We start from the raw sequence: 18629 nt of genomic DNA on the forward strand, positions 1-18629 counted from the left end.
CTGGGGAACTCACAGATCCCCGGTATCTTTGAGGACCAGCCCAGGGTGACGGGTTGGCTCGTGGGAGACAAGGGATACCCGATGAGGTCATGGCTGATGACGCCAGTGTGGAGGCCTGTGACCGAAGTGGAGACCCAATACAATGAGGCCCACGCTGCCACCGATATTGTAATTAAGCGGTACAACGGGCTGCTATAATTGAGGTCTGCTGCCTGGACTGCTCTGGTGGTGCTTTGCAATACTGCCTCAGGGGGTCTCCCACATCATGATTGTCTGCTGTGCCCTCAACAACCTGGTACAGCAGTGGGGCAACATGCAGGAGGAGGAGGAGGAACATGCAGCCTCACCTGAGGGGGAGGAGGAGAAACAGGAGAGGCTGGAAAATAAGACCGAGGAGGGCCCAGAGGATGAAAGACAGGCAGCGGTAAGGGTCTGACATGTCAGGAGAATCAAGAAGGCCCTTATCCTCTCCAGATTCCCATGAGATGAGGCTGTGTCTGTCAGCTCCACACACCCCACCCACCCCGGCCATCACATCGCCCCTTCTCCGATCACCTGTCCTCCTCCCCTACGACCTGATTCCCCTTCCCTGATCACCCTGTTCCCCCTCTCCAAGGTCTATGTTACATCACATTAGTGGGCTGGGCCTGTGTTGACACTGTTAGCGGGTCACTAAGGCAGGAGGGTGATGTGCACACTGCCTTAGTGACCCGCTAACAGTAAAGAAAGCTCTGGTGCTCTTTAGGATCAGATTAAGTCTGACTCTTGTCTTTCTGCTGACCGTATGCTCACACCCATCCTCAAGACGGAGTCTGCATTTGGGGCTTTTGATTTGGACCACCATGGGGGATCAGGGGGGCGCAAGGGAGCAGGGGGAACAGGGGGTCAGGGTGTGGGCGGGCCTGTTGTAAATATTGAAATGACAGAGGCTTCACATGTTTCGGGTGTGAAATGTTTTACTGGCGAACATTTTAATGTGACAATTATCCATTCCCCCTCGCTACGAATATTGACCTTGTGTCAGCTCAGTTCTCCTAAAACACCTTGATCCTCCATAGTCTACTGCAGCAGCGAGGTGTGTCCCAAGGATGCATATCGGAGGTGGAGGTAGTGTGGTGCCTTCTGCACCATGTGGCCTTCGATGCCCTTGGTAGTTGTCCTCTGAAGGGCCTGGAGGTGAGTGACTTACCGGTGTCACAGGTATCACTGTGCCACCCTGTTCTGCCGCTGCCCCTGAATAGCACCGATGTCAGGAGGAGGTGGGGGAGGTTGGGGGGGGGGGGGGGGGGGGGGGGGGTTGGATTCAGAAGGACTGGTGTTTGCTAGTGCAGAAGGCTCCATCAGCATAACTGAAAAATTCAAAATTTGCCACACACTTAAATATAATGGAGCATAATTTCAACATCACTAAAGCCAACATGATGAACAAAATTAGGCCTGAAATCTAAGTAAACTGGGTCAGTAGCCATATCAGCTGCTGACAGCATTAACTATTGATGTCCTGCCAGGGTGAATCATTTCAAACGGTATATCAGGGCATGAGTGAAAAATGAAATATGCATCTGGGCGTTGAAAAATTGAACAATAACTGAACGACACGCTAAAATAAAACAAAACCATTTGGGAATAAACTGTGTGTGACACATAAATAAAAGATCCAGAAAAAAATTCTATATTGACAGAGTCATGAAAATAATGTTCCTTAACATAAGATTCGTGTCCTCTTTCATTCCGTATGACAGAATTACGCAAGCTAAGTCCAATGTGCTTGTACTGAATCATTTGAATTTTGCTAGTTCAAATAAAGAGCAGACCGAGGGAAGACGGGGAATATAGCGCAGAAATCCTTCACATGAATTGCAATTTAAACGTAAAGTGTACTGTTAAGAGGTTTTGGCATCGCAGAATACAGGAAATAAATCACTGGGAATACTGTAGATGTGATCTGAGAATCCAACCTACATTTACAAGTTTCTGCAAAAGAATTTCTGTCACATGAACTGCATTTTTCTGAAGACGCATTGACAGTTTCTGTGGAAATAAGTATCTTACTGATGTGATTCAGGGCCTCAGGCTGGTGAAGTACATGCTGTGTGCCTCATGCAAAGGCTACGAATTCCACAATTCACTTCACTGTGATCTAATCATTCAAATCTGTCTTTTCCTCAGTTCATTAATCTTTTCATCTGAACAGTTTTAATCTGCAACCTTCTCCTCAAATGAGGGTGGTACTGCTGCAGAGGAACAAAAGGTAGAGGAAGGGGACGGGGGGGATGGTGGGAAAAAAGGTGAAGCAAAGGGAGGACAAAACGTGGGGAGAGAGGAAGAAGGCGAGGCTTGAGGGGAAGAAAGGCAAAGAGGAGAGAGAAGGACGAAAAGAGGGGAGGTGTGGAAGATGAAAAAAAACGATAGGAAAGAAGAGAAAACAAAAGAGGAAATTTCTTCGGGCGAAATTCTCCCAGAAAATGTGGTCTCCAGCGGGAAATTAGGTGTGATTCCCGCCAAGTGGATCAGCGCGATCCAGATTGCAATCCACCCACATCATAGAAATAGTTTTGGAGTCGGGGTGATTCGTGCAGTGTGACCCAATGAGCCGGTAAGGCCGGATCTTCAGAGATCGGGCAATCGCTAGAAAGGCACCCCCGGCCAATTGCTCGAAAGGCACCTCCGGCCAATCACTAGCAAGGCATCTCCCTCCATCATTGTTAAGGTTTCCCCTGCCAATCACTGGAAAGCCTACCGCCCCCCCCCCCAAAAAAAATCACTCACAAGATGGTGAACAATCAAAACATTAACTGTCGCTAGCTACTGATGGAGCCCCCCCGCCCCCCCTACTGCTACATCTAGGTGAGTCCCCAGGATGAACTTTGGAGTTGGAGGCAGCCCTTTGATGCCTCTGGTGGGCATCCTCTGAGGAGCCCTGGCCGCCTTACCGGTGGCACTTGCCTCGCTGTACCACCCTGTTCTGCGCATTGACCCCGAGATGCGCCGCTGTCAGGGTCTTGGGGGAACTGGAGACCGCTGTTGTCTCCCTGTTGGAAAACTCCTGGTCGGCCTCCAGCCCTTTCCCTCCCAGACGGTGTCTATAGGGCCCTAGGGATGGAGGGGCAGCTGGACTGAGGTGTCGGGGCCCGAGTCAACTGGCTCTGCCAACTTTGGCAGCTCCTCATTGTCTGCACCATGTTGTCAACAACTTCAGCGACGCTCCTCAGCTACTGGGACATGCTCTGTAGTGCCTTGGCAATGTCCACCTGCATCTGGGATACATCCCCCAGTGACTGGGACATGCTGTCGAGGCGTTCAGCCATTGCCGTCACTGGCTGTGCAATGCCTTGGACGTCATACTCCAGGCTTTATACTGTGGTTGCCATGTTTGCCTCGGTGCCATGCATTGCTGCCACTATCTCCTGTAGCCATAGCCTTTGGCATTCCATGAATCGTTGTGGGCCCACTGTAGTGTCGCTGACATCCCCTTCCGAATATCATGGCCACACCCTAGCGTCTGCATCAGCTCCGGAATAACCTTGTCCAGAGACTTGGGGCTAAATTCTCCGCCGTCAGGATGCTCTGATGTCCGACACCCTGCTGCCCTTTTGGGCTCTTTCCCCCTGTTATGTGCCAACCTCTCCTGCAGGGACAGAGAGAGAGCATTGTGAGCTGCATGCTTCATGCATCGCTAGGGGGTCTTTGGCGTGAGCCAGGTGTGGGCACCGATGCTAGACATGGATATATTGTGCTGGTGGGTGTCAGGGTGTGCCAGGGCACAGGTACGGTATTATGCTGGAGGTGGGGTGGGGTGTGGTGTATAGTGCCAGCCACTGGTTCGTTGGGGCGGAAGGAGGTCCGGGGGTGGCACACGAAACCAGTGGCAGACAGCCAATGCCAGCATACCCGTGCGACCAGGTTTAGACTGTTCATGAAATTTATGGCATGGAGACAGGCCCTGTGGCACAAACTGGCCCACGCCAGCCAAAAAGCCCATCTAAGCTACCCCTATTTGCCTGCATATAGCCCCTATCCCTCTAAACCTTTCGTATCAATGTATCTGTCCAAATGCCTTTTAAATGTTGTCTTGAACATCTTACGACACTGGACCGAGGTGCCCGGGCTGATGGCTGGTGCCAGTACCCCCCCAGGCAGCATTGGCTGACCTGTGGCTGACCCTTTTGACCCCCTTAGGGGAACAGGCTGTCCCCTCTTGACTCCACCACATCCAACAGTCTGGGCAGGTCAGCATCTCCAAAACGAGGAGTGTGTCTGTGCGGTTGCGTGGCTGCATGCTGCCTGGGGTGTGTTTGGAGGGAGTGGTTTATGTGCTGCTCCCCCTCTTTAGTGGGGAGCTGCCGGACACGGTCCAGATGAGTCAACTGGCGGGACAGCCATTGTCACCGTGAAGTCCATGGCAGATCATTATCGACCCTAATTGACGTTAGTTGCAGGTCGCGGTCTCGCCGGGTTGGCCATCGGGAAGCACCCTGCAAGCCGCGCTCGCTACTGCACTTAGGGTGCGATTCTCCGCAAATGCGGAGAATCGTAAAGGCTGCCGTGGGACAGGCCGTGAGCCACGGCAGCCTTCACGGCCACTTCCGGGGCCGATTCTCCCCCCCGGGCGGGGCTAGGAGCGTGGCCCCGTGCGTCAAGGCCGCACGTCAAGCGTCATGGCGGCTGATGCGGCCGATGACATCAGCCGCGCATGCGCAGGTTGGACAACGCCAACCCGCGCATGCGCAGTTGCCGTCTTTCTCCTCAGCCGCCTGGCAAGACGTGGCAGCTTGATCTTGCCGGGCGGCGGAGGGGAAAGAGTCCATCTGTTTTGGACGCTGGCCCGACGATCGGTGGGCACTGATCACGGGCCTGTCCCCTCCCGAGCACAGTCGTGGTGCTCCCGTGCCAATCGGGCCTCTAGATGCCCCAAACGGGCATCTGGCACCCGTTTCACGATGGCAGCGAGCAGGTGTGTTTGCTGCCGTGCTGAAACGGGCGTGAAGGCCCGGCCGCTCGGCCCATCGGCCTCAGAGAATCGCCACTCGCCGTAAAAAACGGCAAGCGGTGCTTCGTGCCGTGGGTCGGGCGTGGGGGGGGGGGGGGGGGGGGAATAGTGGGAGGGCGTGAAAAATGTCGGGAGGCCCTCCCGCTATTCTCCCACCCGGCGTGGGGGGTGGAGAATCACACCCTTAGTGCTTCTCTCATTGGATTGTGCCCATGGTATTTAAGTAAAATTTATTTCTCTTCTTTAAGAGTTAATCAATTAAAAGGTATAGATAAAATCAAAGCAGGGAAGTGGACTTCTGTACTAACATTTGGATCTGCTCCACCATTCAATCATGGCTGATATTTTTCTCATCACCATTCTCCTGCCTTCTCCACATAACCCCTGATCCCCTTATTAATCAAGAACCTATCTATCTCTGTCTTAAAGACACTCAGTGATTTGGCCTCCACAGCCCTCTGCGGCAAAGAGTTCCACAGACACATCACCCTCTGGCTGAGGAAATTCCACCTCATCTCTGTTTTAAAGGATTGTCCCTTCAGTCTGAGGTTGTGCCTTCAGGTTCTAGTTTTTCCTACTCGTGGAAACATTCTCTCCACATCCACTCTATCCTGGCCTCGCAGTATCCTGTAGGTTTCAATAAAATCCTCCCCCTCATTCTTCTAAACTCCCAATGAGTACAGTCCCAGAGTCCTCAGCCACTTCTCATATGACAAGCTCTTCATTCGAGGGATCATTTTTGCGAACCTCCTCTGGACTCTTTCCAAAGCCAGCACATCCTTCCTCAGATATGGGGCCCAAAACTGCTCACAATACTCCAAATGGGTCTGACCAGAGCCTTATACAGCTTCAAAAGTACATCCCTGCTCTTGTATTCTAGCCCTCTCGACAAGAATGCTAACATTGCATTTGCCTCCCTAACTGCTGACTGAACTGGCACTTTTAAAAAAAATTTAAAGTGCCCAATTTAAAAAAAAAATCCAATTAGGGGGCAATTTACCATGACCAATCCACCTATCCTGTACATCTTTGGGTTGTGGGGTGAGACCCACGCAGACACGGGGAGATTGTGCAAACTCCACATGGAAAGTGACCCGGTGCCGGGATAGAACCAGGGTCCTGGATGCCGTGAGACAGCAATGCTAACCACTGCGGCACCATGCCGCCATTGGCACGTTAACCTAATGCCTGATGAGCTGCATTACAAAGTAATTTCTAGAGATATGGATAGAGAGTGCCAAGTTGAGGAGAGAATTATTTTGCCAGGCCCTGGGTACAAAAGAATGCTACATTCCTCAAAATTAAGGTATTGGTGCAATAAATACCAAAAAGAATGACAAAACTGAATATCTGTCAATGAAGATAATCTTGTTCATTCATGGATGTGGGTGTCACTGGCAAGGTCAGCATTTTTTGCCCATCCCTATCCGCCCTTGACAGTTTCCTTTTTAAACTGTTGCAGTCCATCTGGTGCAGATACGCCCACAGTGCTGTTAAGAAGGGAGTTCCAGAATTTTGGTGTTGTAACAGTTGTCACGGATTTGCCTAATAACACCAGCAACACACACCTAACAAGACATAATCGGATGCAATCTGTCGAGCAACAGTGAGAAGTCTGCTAGCAACAGCAGTAGCCAGTATTCAAAAGGTCAGATGATATGCATCTTTCCCAGTAATGAGATTAGAAGGCATCTAGATAGAATCAGAGTGAACCATGTATTAGTGGAAACAGTTTACCGAGACGATTGGGAGATCAATGGGGTGCATATTTGCTCATTTCTGGAGTCATTTGAGAGGGGTAGACAACCAAACAGACAGAACGCAGTATCAAAGGGGAACAATGGTATAATTGCCAGCACCCTCAGAAGCAAGGGAAGCTAGTTTACATATAACAGCCTGGAGACTAGTTTTACATCTAATAGCTGAGAGGGCCAGTTTTACATCTAACAGCCTCTAAGTCTTAGAGCCAAGGCAGTGCAGAAACCTTCACAAAGGGAGTTTAAAGGTCTTTTCTGGACTAGGGAAAGACCTTTCATCAACCCTGTATTGAGTGGTAATTATAAGTTTTAACTTATAGATCTATTTGCTTTGGATGTTGTTTTGGGAAAAGGGGAAATCTTAAGGAGTATAGGGATCACAGATATAATTTGGAACCAGGGGTAGGTTCTACATTAACTGTGTGTGTGTTTAGAACTGTATATACTTAACTGTCTTAGTGTGGTATAGTCCTGTTCATATGAATTTTCTATGTAAGGTGGCATGGTAGCACAGTGGTTAGCACTGTTGCTTCACAGCGCCAGGAGCTGGGGTTCAATTCCGGCTTGGGTCGCTGTCTGTGCGGAGTCTGCATGTTAACCCCGTGTCTGCGTGGGTTTCCTCCAACAAGTCCCTTAAGACGTGCTTGATAGGTGAATTGGGCCTTCTGAATTCTCCCTCAGTGTACCCGAGCAGGCGCCGTAGTGTGGCGATTAGGGGATTTTCACAGTAACTTCATTCCGGTGTTAATGTAAGCCTACTTGTGACACTAATAAAAATTATTATTATTTGTCTATAATTTAATAAATAATCTCTTTAAATTGTTACACGACACTGGGCTGCTTATTCTCACTGGGGTTTCACTTGACCCCTCACACCATTCCAAGAACAAAACTATACACCCCTCATGAACCGGTGTTCCAAGTTAGGATACCCTAGCAGATATCATCAGCGTGGTTGATGAGACAGCGAAGGATCGGTGATACAGTTCCAAGACAGGATGCTGTGAGATTTTAGGGCTACGTGTAGGTAGTGCGGCTCCCATGCATCTTCTGCCCTTGTTCTTCTAGGAGGTAGAGGTCACGGGTTTGGAAGGTGCTGTTGAAGAAGCCTTGCTGAGTTGCTGCAGTGCATCTTGCATCACTGCAGCCATTGTGCACTGGTGGTGCTGGGAGTGAATATTTAACATGGTGGACTGGATGTGGATCAAGCAGTCTGCTTTGTTTTAAATATTGTTGGGGCTGTACTAATCTCTAGGCAAGTATTCCATCACATTCCTGACTTGCGCTTTCTGAAATTGTGGGTAGATTTTGGGGGACAGGAGATGGATTATTTGACACATCATTTCCAGCCTGCCTTTGTAGCCACAATGTGTATATGGCTAGTCCAGTTCAGTTTCTGGTCACTGATAACCCCCAATATTTTGACAGTGGGGGAATGAGTTATGGTAATGCTATTGAATTGAATATTGAACTAAAAGAATGCTGCCTAATGAATAACTATAATGCATATTAAAGAATAACCAAGAGCAAATAAGCTGGTAACTTTTTCTCAGGTTTCTATCCATGCTCAAAGATTGCTTGAGGTTTGTTGAGTCAATTATTAATTCCTATAAATTAATGACTACGTATTCTGTGATATGTAAAATGTATTATAGTCTGTTATGCAGCCATCATATTTCAAAGCATCAAAAGCAAAAAAAATGCCATTCATTTGCTGCTGCGTTTTCTACTTCAATAACTTGGTCCTTCGCCAATACACGGAAGCAGCTGTCGGTCCTTAGAAATCTCTCTCCATTGCTAACTGATGTCAGGTGTGATATAAAAACTTTTTTTAAAAAATGGTAATACTAAGAAACTGTCTCCTGTCATTCAGGCACTTCTGATGTGATTTTCAAATGACACCTGAGGTGGATTCTCCGTCCCATCGTACCCGTTTTCTGGTAAGGCATGACAGCGGGATCCTCCGTCCTGGCAGCCAGCCAATGGGATTTCCCATTGTGGGCACCTCCCATGCCATCGGGAAATCCGCGGGCGTGAGTGCGCTGCTGGCAAAACGGAGGATCCCACCAATGGCGAATCCAGCTCCTTTTCTTTTTTTTGATAAATTTAGAGCACCCAATTATTTTTTTCCAATTAAGGGGTAATTTAGTGTGGCCAATCCACCTAACCTGTGCATCTTTGGGTTGTGAGGGTGAGACCCACGCAGACATGGGGAGAATGTGCAAGCACCACACGGACAGTGACCCAGGGCCAGGATCGAACCCGGGTCCTCAGTGCCAAAGGCAGCAGTGCTAACCACTGCAACACCGTGCTGCCCCTTCTCTTTTTAAAACTAAAGTACCACTTAATTTTGTTTTCCAATTAAGGGGCAATTTAGCGTGGCCAATCCAGCTACCCTGCACATCTTTGGGTTGTGGGGGTGAGACCCATGCAGACATGGGGAGAATGTGCAAACGCCACACGGACAGTGACCCAGGGCCGGGATCGGACCTGGGACCTCAGCACCGTGAGGCAGCAGTGCTAACCACATTTGTTTTAACTTTGCACAAATGCCTGGTGCAAATGTTCATTTTTACCACCAGATGGAAACTGGCCGGCAACAGCTTGGCTGCCAGTTTTAAACACCGCCCAATTGTTATTTCCAGTGAAATCAATAGAAACAGATTTAGCAAATAAGGTAGATGGCATATTTTATGAAAAATATTTTTTAAATATTAGAATAAGTTATTCTCTGCATGTTTCAGGCAGTATGTAAGTAAATAGTCTTGAGGCATACCATTTTCCAATGGAGGACTTTAATCACTGCTTTCAAACTATTTTAAACCAGACTCAATTTATTAAAACCTACAAAGCATAGGCTAACTTGTAATTGCTTTTCAGAAAAGTGCATTGGACAGAACTTAGGCACCAAATGGAGTGATGATATTCCCTCTCCATTATCCAACTGCTGGTTACCCGTTTTTCAGACAATAAATGGACAGCTGCGAGTAGAAAATGTCGCTGAATGCCAGGCACCCATTCACATTAGCAGTTAGGGCACAATCTGACAGAAAGACGTGCATGTGTGACCTATATTTTATTGTTGAAAGATCATTGTAAAAATATATTAACAATAATGCAATAGATTGTGTGGCCACTTTTCAAATGATTTTTGATTTTTTTTATTTCTCCCAATTAAGGGGCAACTTAGCGTGGCCAATCCACCTACCTGTACATCTTTTGGGTTTTGGGGGATGAGGTCCACGCAGACACAGGGAGAATGTGCAAACTCCACGCAAGCAGTGACCCGGGCTGGGATTGAACCCGGGTCCTCAGCGCCGTGAGGCAGCAGTGCTAACCACTGCGCCACCGTGTTGCCCTTTTAAATGTTTTTTAACAGACTTTCTGCCTTGTGAAAATTTTCGCAGAATGATGCCGCTTTAAAAGCCAAGATTTAGGTTGGAAGATCCCACTTAAGTGGAATTTACCACAGTTATTCTAAAAGTAAGGTTAAGAATAGGAACGCTGGGCGGCACGTGGCTCAGTGGTTAGCAAGCTCCTTCATGATTTGAGGTCAGATAATCGCCGACGAAAAGAATAAAGAAGGCCACAACTAAAGAACGATTGCAAGCGGGCCCTTCAATGAAGGTCGGAGGGCTGAAACAAATGGAAAGATTTGAGTGGAAAGTTACAGAGTGTGCGTGCGGCCAAAATTAAGGGAAAAAGCTGAAAATACTTTGCTCCGTATTTCTGCATTTCTAGTGTTGAATTCAGCTAGATATTCCCCCAAAACCTGCAATTTGCTTGTTAGTTACATTTGTGACCGCACTGCTTTCTGTAAATCAAATATTATTCGGTAGCAATATGGAGACATGTGCTTGATATCTCTGTGAAACAGTGAAGCGAGCTGATAAGTACGAAGCAACAATCACATTACATTGTTGCATTCATTGGGTGGGATTTGGCCTCCCCCCCACAGAAGCGGAGGCGGACCACCATTGGCCGGCGGCGGGATCTCCTCGTCCCGCTGCTGCTAACAGGTTTTGCTGTTGTTTGTACCCTTCGCCGGTGGAGAACTCACAGCAGCAGCAGGTCGGCCTCAGTGCGACCGGAAGATCCCATCAGCGGGAACGGCTAGAAAATTAGGGCCATTGTTTCTCAGATAATATTCCTTCCCAAATATAAGTACAACAAAAGGACAGAACTAGTACAAACTGCTGAAGTGAACAATGAAAATCATGGTCACCAGAAATCTTGTGTGTGATTGAACGAAAGAATTTCAGAGTCCGCTTTCGGATGAATTTAGCGAGGTGCTTGTTGAGGCTGCGTTTTCGCACCTGTGCAGGACCCAGATCGGGGCGCCATTTTTAAGGCAGCCCTAATCTTTCGACACCCTCAGCGATCCCACCCCAGCCTCTGGACCAACCCCCACCCCATTTCACCCAAAGTACCTCTTCTGGGATCCTCAAGCCTTCCCCACCCCCACCCCACCTCTTATGTGTAAGGCACGCCCAAGTCCGACCCTGGGCATGGGAAACCTGGCACCCGTGCACCGCCAGGGTGCTGAGGTGGCAGTGCCAGGCTGACAGTGCCAAGGTGCCCAGGTGAAAATGGGAGTGCCAGGATGCGACCCTGACCTGTCTCCCTGACCAGGCGGCGGTCTCTAGTGGCCAGGGAGACCCCCCAGGGAGAACCCCGCCTATCCCCCCCTCCCTCCATTCAGGTGCCATTACGACTTGTCCATCTTTGAGGAAACCAGTGCTAAACGGCGCCCTAATGAGATCCCCTGGCTCCTGGGTGCCGGGAGAAACCGGCAAATGGATTATTTGAATGTGTAGATCTGGATCACCCCCAGTGAGGGCAAGATCCAGATCGTGATGTCTCGCGAGGTCCGGTTGAATCTCGTGAGACATCTTGAGCGTCGGGAAGCTTCAGCGGCCTCGGCACGACACCAAATCGGGCTCGACGAGATTGGCAAATCGTGCCCCTTGATTGTGAACAATCTCTCTTCCACTTCATTTCAGTATCTGCAGTTTAATGTTTTAATGCTTATCAATCTTGACCTGGGTTTGATGAGTTGAATTGATCAGGAAAAGCTTTTGTCCCTGTGTTTTTCCTCTTGCATTCAAGCCACACATTTTGCATACGGAAAAGCGTTGATGGATTTCTTGCAGCTGCTCTAGCTCTGTGACTGCTAGCTCTTCTCCTCTACTGCCAGAAGTCATTGAAGATGAAACCTATAATTCACATGGGTTTGAAAAAGGAAAACCCAGTTCCCTTTCACACTGAAAGCTGCTACAGCTGGCCCACTTCACACATAACCTGACTCACTCTAATTAAGCAGTTAACAGTTTCACACACCAATACTTACAGCTGTCTTCTTCCTCTGTAAAGACGCTGATAACATAACACGCGTAGACAAATCCAATGAGCTGCAAGAGAAAGAGAAGCTTCAAGATAATTGCAACCTCCTTTTAACTGAACATTTATACTCAAATCTGTATCTCTCCAATCATAATATCAGATCAGTACAGCAGGACATCCTCAACTACAGTATTCTCCTCAGCAACCACGTTATCATAAACAACATGTTTGAGTGCCTCGAAATGTTCTATTATTGGTATGAAGTTATAAGTAATACATTTTCCAGAAAATCTCACAGTGCCTCAGTGTATTCGGATGTTACTGGACGCAGATTTCATTGCATTTTCAGGAAATTGAATGCAAACTCAGGGGATAAGAGCAGCAGCCAAATTTGTAGCACCACAGTCGGCTCTGCTGCAAAAGGTGTAGAAATACAATAGTTATAGGGGATTCAATTGTGAGGGGAGTGGATAGAGGTTTCTGTGGCTGCAAAAGAGGCTCCAAGATGGTATGTTGCTTCCCTGATGCTGCAGTCAAGGATGTCTCACCGCAGCTATAGGACATTCTGAAAGGGGAGGGTGAACAGCGTGTTGTGGTACATTGGTACAAAATACATAGGTTAAGAAAAAGGATGAGGTCCTAAAAGCAGGATATAGTGAGCTAGGAAGCAAGTTGAAAAGTAGGACCTGGAAGCATTATTACTACTGCCACTTGCTAATCAGAGTAGAAACAGCAGGATATATAGGATGAATACGTGGCTGAAAAGATGGTGGGAGGAGGGAGGATTTCAGACTCCTGGAACATTTGGCCCAGTTCTGGGGGAGGTGGGACCAGCACAAACGGAATGGACTGATGTCCTCGGGAGTATACTTGCTAGAGTGGTTGGGGAAGGTTTTAACTAATAAAGCAGGTGGATGTGAACCTAAGGAAGGATTCAGAGCAGGGGGAATCAAGAACAAGACAGCATGGAAAATAAGAAAAGTGATAGGATGAGAAAGCAAGGGTCAGAATCAGATAAGGACACAGTACAAAAACAGTAGGGATGGGACAAGGAACATTAGAAGGACTAGCCTTAAGGTTTTGTACCTGAACATGCGGAGCATTCAAAAATGGATGAATTAGTTGTGCAGTTAGATGAAAAGGGGCATGATATAGTTGGGATTACGGAGACATGGCTCCAAGGTGACCAAGGATGGAAACTAAAAATTGAGGGCTATTCAGTGTTTAGGAAGGACAGACAGAAAGGAAAAGGTGGTGGACTTACATTGTTGATTAAAGAAGACATTGATATTGTATTATTACTAGTGTCTGAATAAAGCTCATAGTCCTACAGTTGAAGTTGATGCCTTATTGTGTGAGTTTGTTCTCTCTCCAGCACTTATACTATACATTATATCTGAGCTGCCTGTCTGTGTCCTGCTCACCAGCTGCTGTTCCTGTGAAGAGTGCCTCTGACTTCCTGTCTGTCTATAGTTATACAGTTCCCGTGTTCCCTCTAGTGATTGCTTAGTTGTAATGAATTTACATTGACCCCTTGTATATATACAGATATGCAGATCACTACAGATATAATAATGAGGAAAAATATCAGCACAGGCTATGTGGAATCTGCATGGGTCAAGTTAACAAACAACAAAGGGCAAAACACATTCATGAGGGTGGTATAAAGACCACCAAACTGTAGTGATAATGTTGGGTGAGTCAAATTAGTCACAGTACAATAGAAGACGAATTTCTGGAGTGCTTTCTGGATGGTTTTCTGGACCAATACATTGAGGAACCAACAAGGGAACAGGTTATCTTGGACTAGCTATTGTACAATGAGAAAAGATTAGTTGACAAGCACGGTAGCATTGTGGATAGCACAATCGCTTCACAGCTCCAGGGTCCCAGGTTCGATTCCGGCTTGGGTCACTGTCTGTGCGGAGTCTGCACATCCTCCCCGTGTGTGCGTGGGTTTCCTCCGGGTGCTCCGGTTTCCTCCCACAGTCCAAAGATGTGCAGGTTAGGTGGATTGGCCATGATAAATTGCCCTTAGTGTTGGTTGGTGTTACTGGGTTATGGGGATGGGGTGGAGGTCTTGACCTTGGGTAGGGTGCTCTTTCCAAGAGCCGGTGCAGACTCGATGGGCCGAATGGCCTCCTTCTGCACTGTAAAATCTACGAAATCTATGACAATCTAGTTGTGAGAGAACCCTTGGCAATGAATGGCCATAATATGACAGAATGTTTTATCAAGGTGGATAGTGAGGTAGTTGATTCTGAGGCCAGGGTCCTGAATCTCAATAAAGGTAACTATGATGGTGTGAGGCATGAATTGGCTATGATGGACAGGGAAACATTACTGAAAGGAAGGACAGTGGGCAGGCAATGGCAGGTATTCAAGGAACAAATAGTTGAACTCCAAAAGTTTGATTATTCCTATTTGGCATAAGGAACTGTGGCCAAACCATGGCTTACAAGAGAAATTAGAGATAATATTAGATTCAAAGAAGAAGCATTCAAATTGGCAAAAACAAAATACACCTGATGGTTGTATTTTAAAATTCAGTAAAGGCGGACCAAGGGATTGATTAAAAAAGGGAAAATAGAGTATGAAAGTAAGCTGCCGGGGACATAAAAACTGACTGTAAACGTTTCTATAGGTATGTAAAGAGAAAAAATTGACAATCAGTAATGGGGAAATTCATAACGGGGAACAAAGAAATGGCTGAGGAAGTAAATTTGTACTCTGCTTCCGTCTTCACAAAGGAAGACATGAATAATGTACCGGAAGTTCTGAGAAACACAATTTTTAGTGAGGAGCTGATGGAAATCAGTATTAGTAGAGAAATGGTTTTGGGGAAAGTAATGGGACTGAAGGCGGATAAATCACCAGGGCCTGATAGTCTTCATCCCAGAGTACTTAACGAAGTGGCCCTAGAAATAGTAGACCAATTGGTGGTCATTTTCCAAAATTCTTTGGACTCTGGATATTTCCTACAGATTGGATGGAAGCTGACGTAAGCCCCTATTCAAAAAAGGAGGTAGAGAGAAAAAAGGGAACTATAGACTAGTGAGCCCAATGTCGGTAGTAGGGATTTCATAGCACAGCATTTGGAAAGCAATGGTATAATCAGACAAAGTCAGCACAGATTTACATAAGGGAAATCATGCTTGATAAATCTACTGGAATTATTTGAAGATGTAACTAGTAGAGTCGACCAGGGAGAACCTATGGATGTGGTTTATTTACACTTTCAGACAGCCTTCGACAAGGTCTCACATAGCAGATAACTATGTAAAGTTAAAGTGTGTGGAATTGTGGGTCGTGTGTGGAGATGGATGGAAAGCTGGTTAGCAGACAGCAAGCAAAAGGTTGGAAAAAATTATTAATTTTCCGATTGGCAGGTAATGACTAGTGGGGTACCGCAGGGATCTGTGCTAGGACGACAACTATTCACATTATATATTAATGATTTGGACAAGAGAACTAAATGTATTATCTCTAAATTTGCAGATGATACAAAGTTGGGTGGGAGGGTGAGCTGTGAGGAGGATGCAGAGATGTTTCAGAGTGATTTGGACAGGCTGAGCGAGTGGGCATACGTATGGCAGATGCATAAATGTGGCATTAACCATTCCGGTAGCAAAAATAGGAAGCAAAGTATTATGTAAATGGGTGTAAATTGAGAGAGGTGGATAATCAGCCAGACCTTGATGTCCTCATGCATCAGTGCGCAGGTACAATAGGCAGTAAAAAGGGCAAATGGTATGTTGGCCTTCATAGCGAGAGGATTTGAGCACAGGAAGAGGGATGTTTTGCTGCAATTGGATGGGACATTGGTGAGGCCACGCCTGGAGTATTGTGTGCAGTTTTGGTGTCCTTCTCTGAGGAAGAATGTTCTTGCTGTGGAGGGAGTGCAGTGAAGGTTTACCAGGCTGATTCCTGGGCTGGCGGGACTGTCATATGGGGAGCGACTAAATCAGTTAGGATTATAATAATTGGAATTTAGAAGAGTGAGAGAGGATCTCATATAAACTTTTAAAATTCTAACAGGATTAGACAGGATAGACTCAGAATGTCCCCAATGATGGGAAGTCCAGAACTAGGGGTCATCGTTTGAGGATAAGAGGTAAACCTTTTAGGACTGAGGCGAGGAGACATTTATTCACCCAGAATAACTACAAAAAGTAGTTGAGGTCAAAACATTGTGTAATTTCAAGAAGTACTCACATAGGAACAGGAGTCTGTTCCTTCAATGAGATCATGGCTTATCTGTGACCTAACTTCATATACCTCTTTAAAAAAAGAAAGGAAGACTTGAATTCATGTCACACCTTCCATGACCTCTAGGCATCCCAAAGCACTTGACAGCCGATGAAGGACTGTTGTACACCCATCTGTGCGGATGAATGGGGCCTTCATTTAACATCCGATTGAATAGATGGATGCCCCATGTCCCTTAATATCTTCAGTTTACAAAACACTTCTATCGCAGTTTTAAAATTAACAACTGGCTCAGCATCAATTATCATTTGAAGAAGTGTTCCAAAATGTAACCACTTCTTGCTTGGAGAAGTGTTTCCTAATTTCATTTCTGAATGTTAGGGTTCTAATGTTTAGATTATGCCCCCAGTCCGACCAACACCTCAACCAGCAGAAATAGGTTCTCTCAATGTAACCTACTGCTGCCCTTAACATTTTGAAAACTTTGATCAAATCATCCCTTGGTGAGATTGGCCAGGTTGGGCTTGAATCCACTGGTGTTTAGTTGAATGAAAGGTGATGTTATTGAATCATAGAGAATCCTGCGGGGACTTGACAGAATGGATGCTGATAGAATGTTTCCCCTTGTGGGAGAGACCAGAACTAGGAGACACAGTTTAAAAATAAGGGCCAGGATTCTCCATCGGACGACGTAACCGTGAGCTGCTCGTGCTGCTGCTGGCTGGGTGGGGCATCTGCCAGGGCTGGGGGCGGTAGAAAGGGGTGACCAGGTGATGGGACCATTACAATGTGCTCAGGTAGCGACCAGGGGCATGATCGAGCTGTGCATGGGCGTGCTCAAGATGCGGTTCAGGTGCCTGGACCACTCTGGAGGAGCCCTGCAGTATAGCGCTACGGAGGGTCTCCCATATTGTGGTGGTCTGCTGCATCCTCCAGAACATCAGGCAGCAGAGGGCCAACATGCTGGAGGAGGAGGACCAACGCCAAGCCTTGTCTGATGAGGAGGATGCAGAGGAGGGCCATGATGGGCAGGGCATGGGGCTCCGCACAGCCACAGGAGGCTGCACAACATGTGCACCTGGGCAACCATGCATGAGAGTCTAATTGCCTCCAGGTTCACCGACTAGGGGGCCTGGCCACCAGCAGCCGTATCATACAGCCCCACCCCCCACATCTACCATCCCTCCCCAAACCCCCCTCCCTGGTTTGACAGTGAGTCTGGCCCGTGGGATGGAGGATGATGATGACCCACTCTGCGATGAGCTCTGGTCCTCTACATCGTTAGATGGAAGTCCGACTCCTGCCCTCGGTAACACATTCCACCATCCACCCAGGTGATCCCAGCGTGCAAAGCCTTAGTGTGGCGGTGTGGGGACGGGCTCTGGGGTGTGGTGGGGGTTCGGGGAGGGGCTGGGGACTGGGCAGTGTCTGGTGGCTGCTCAGGGGCCCAGGCCATTGCCCACCTCCAACACCCGTGCCCCCCCCCCCCCCCCCCCCCCCCCCACCAGCAGCCCCTCTCCCTCGGGGGTTTGGGGAATGCCAATGCCCGCAACCCTGGCCTGTTGTGACTGGGCCAAGCTCTGGAGCGCTGCAGCAATGTCCAGGTGGCCCTGGTACATGGCTACCTATGATACGGCTGCCTTGTCTGTGACACCATGCAGGTTATTTATTTATTCATAAATAAAAATTCAACAGTAAAAATTACTTTTTGGTTCCATTTGCGCAAATTTTGGGAGCAGTGTTAGCAGGAACAGTCTCCGCCCTGGCAACTGTGTGAGAGCAAGACAATAGGAGAGGGGGTATTTCAACTCCTCGAAAATATTGCTCAAGTAAAAGTCGACCCCAGACTTTCTGACTGAAAATATAGCCGTAGAAACTCGATTTTTGCACAAGTATATACAATATGCTTGGTTATCTATATTGTTTAGCATCTTGCATAGAACTGAAAAGAAGCAATATGTTTTTAAAAGCTTGAAGGCACCATTGAGAGCATGTGTTTTCTATGCAGCTAACTGTACCAAGCTGTCTAGTTACAGCTGCATCAATACAATGCATCCTTCCCTATCTGATCTCTGGCCAATTTGCATTTTATCAACATGGATTATGCTTCCATAAAGTCAGAATAAAGAATGTGGTGACAGATGAGATTTAATTGCACATTTCCAATGCTGTCAGAGAATATATATCATGGTAATCAAACAGTGATATCATTTGATTTTCCTAAGAAATTATAGGCCAGTCACATGAATCTTCTTCACAGTTTCTGCTTATTAATAATTATTGTGATTACTCCCAAGTCCCCTTTTTGCATTTGACTACAGATTTGTATT

General features: G+C 47.2%; 1 protein-coding gene across 5 annotated transcripts in view; it reads right to left on the minus strand.

Moving 5' to 3' along the window:
- The window catches only part of LOC119969562 (sodium/potassium-transporting ATPase subunit beta-1-interacting protein 3-like), a 254468-nt gene that overhangs the window by 21897 nt on the left and 213942 nt on the right, over positions 1-18629 (minus strand). For all 5 annotated transcript variants that reach the window (XM_038803322.1, XM_038803317.1, XM_038803320.1 and 2 more), the window contains one exon: positions 12098-12158. In XM_038803322.1, the coding sequence (XP_038659250.1) occupies positions 12098-12158 (61 nt within the window). The remainder of the gene's footprint in view (positions 1-12097; positions 12159-18629) is intronic.

The sequence above is a fragment of the Scyliorhinus canicula genome, chromosome 7 (assembly GCF_902713615.1).
Source record: "Scyliorhinus canicula chromosome 7, sScyCan1.1, whole genome shotgun sequence".
NCBI classification, from domain to species: domain Eukaryota; kingdom Metazoa; phylum Chordata; class Chondrichthyes; order Carcharhiniformes; family Scyliorhinidae; genus Scyliorhinus; species Scyliorhinus canicula.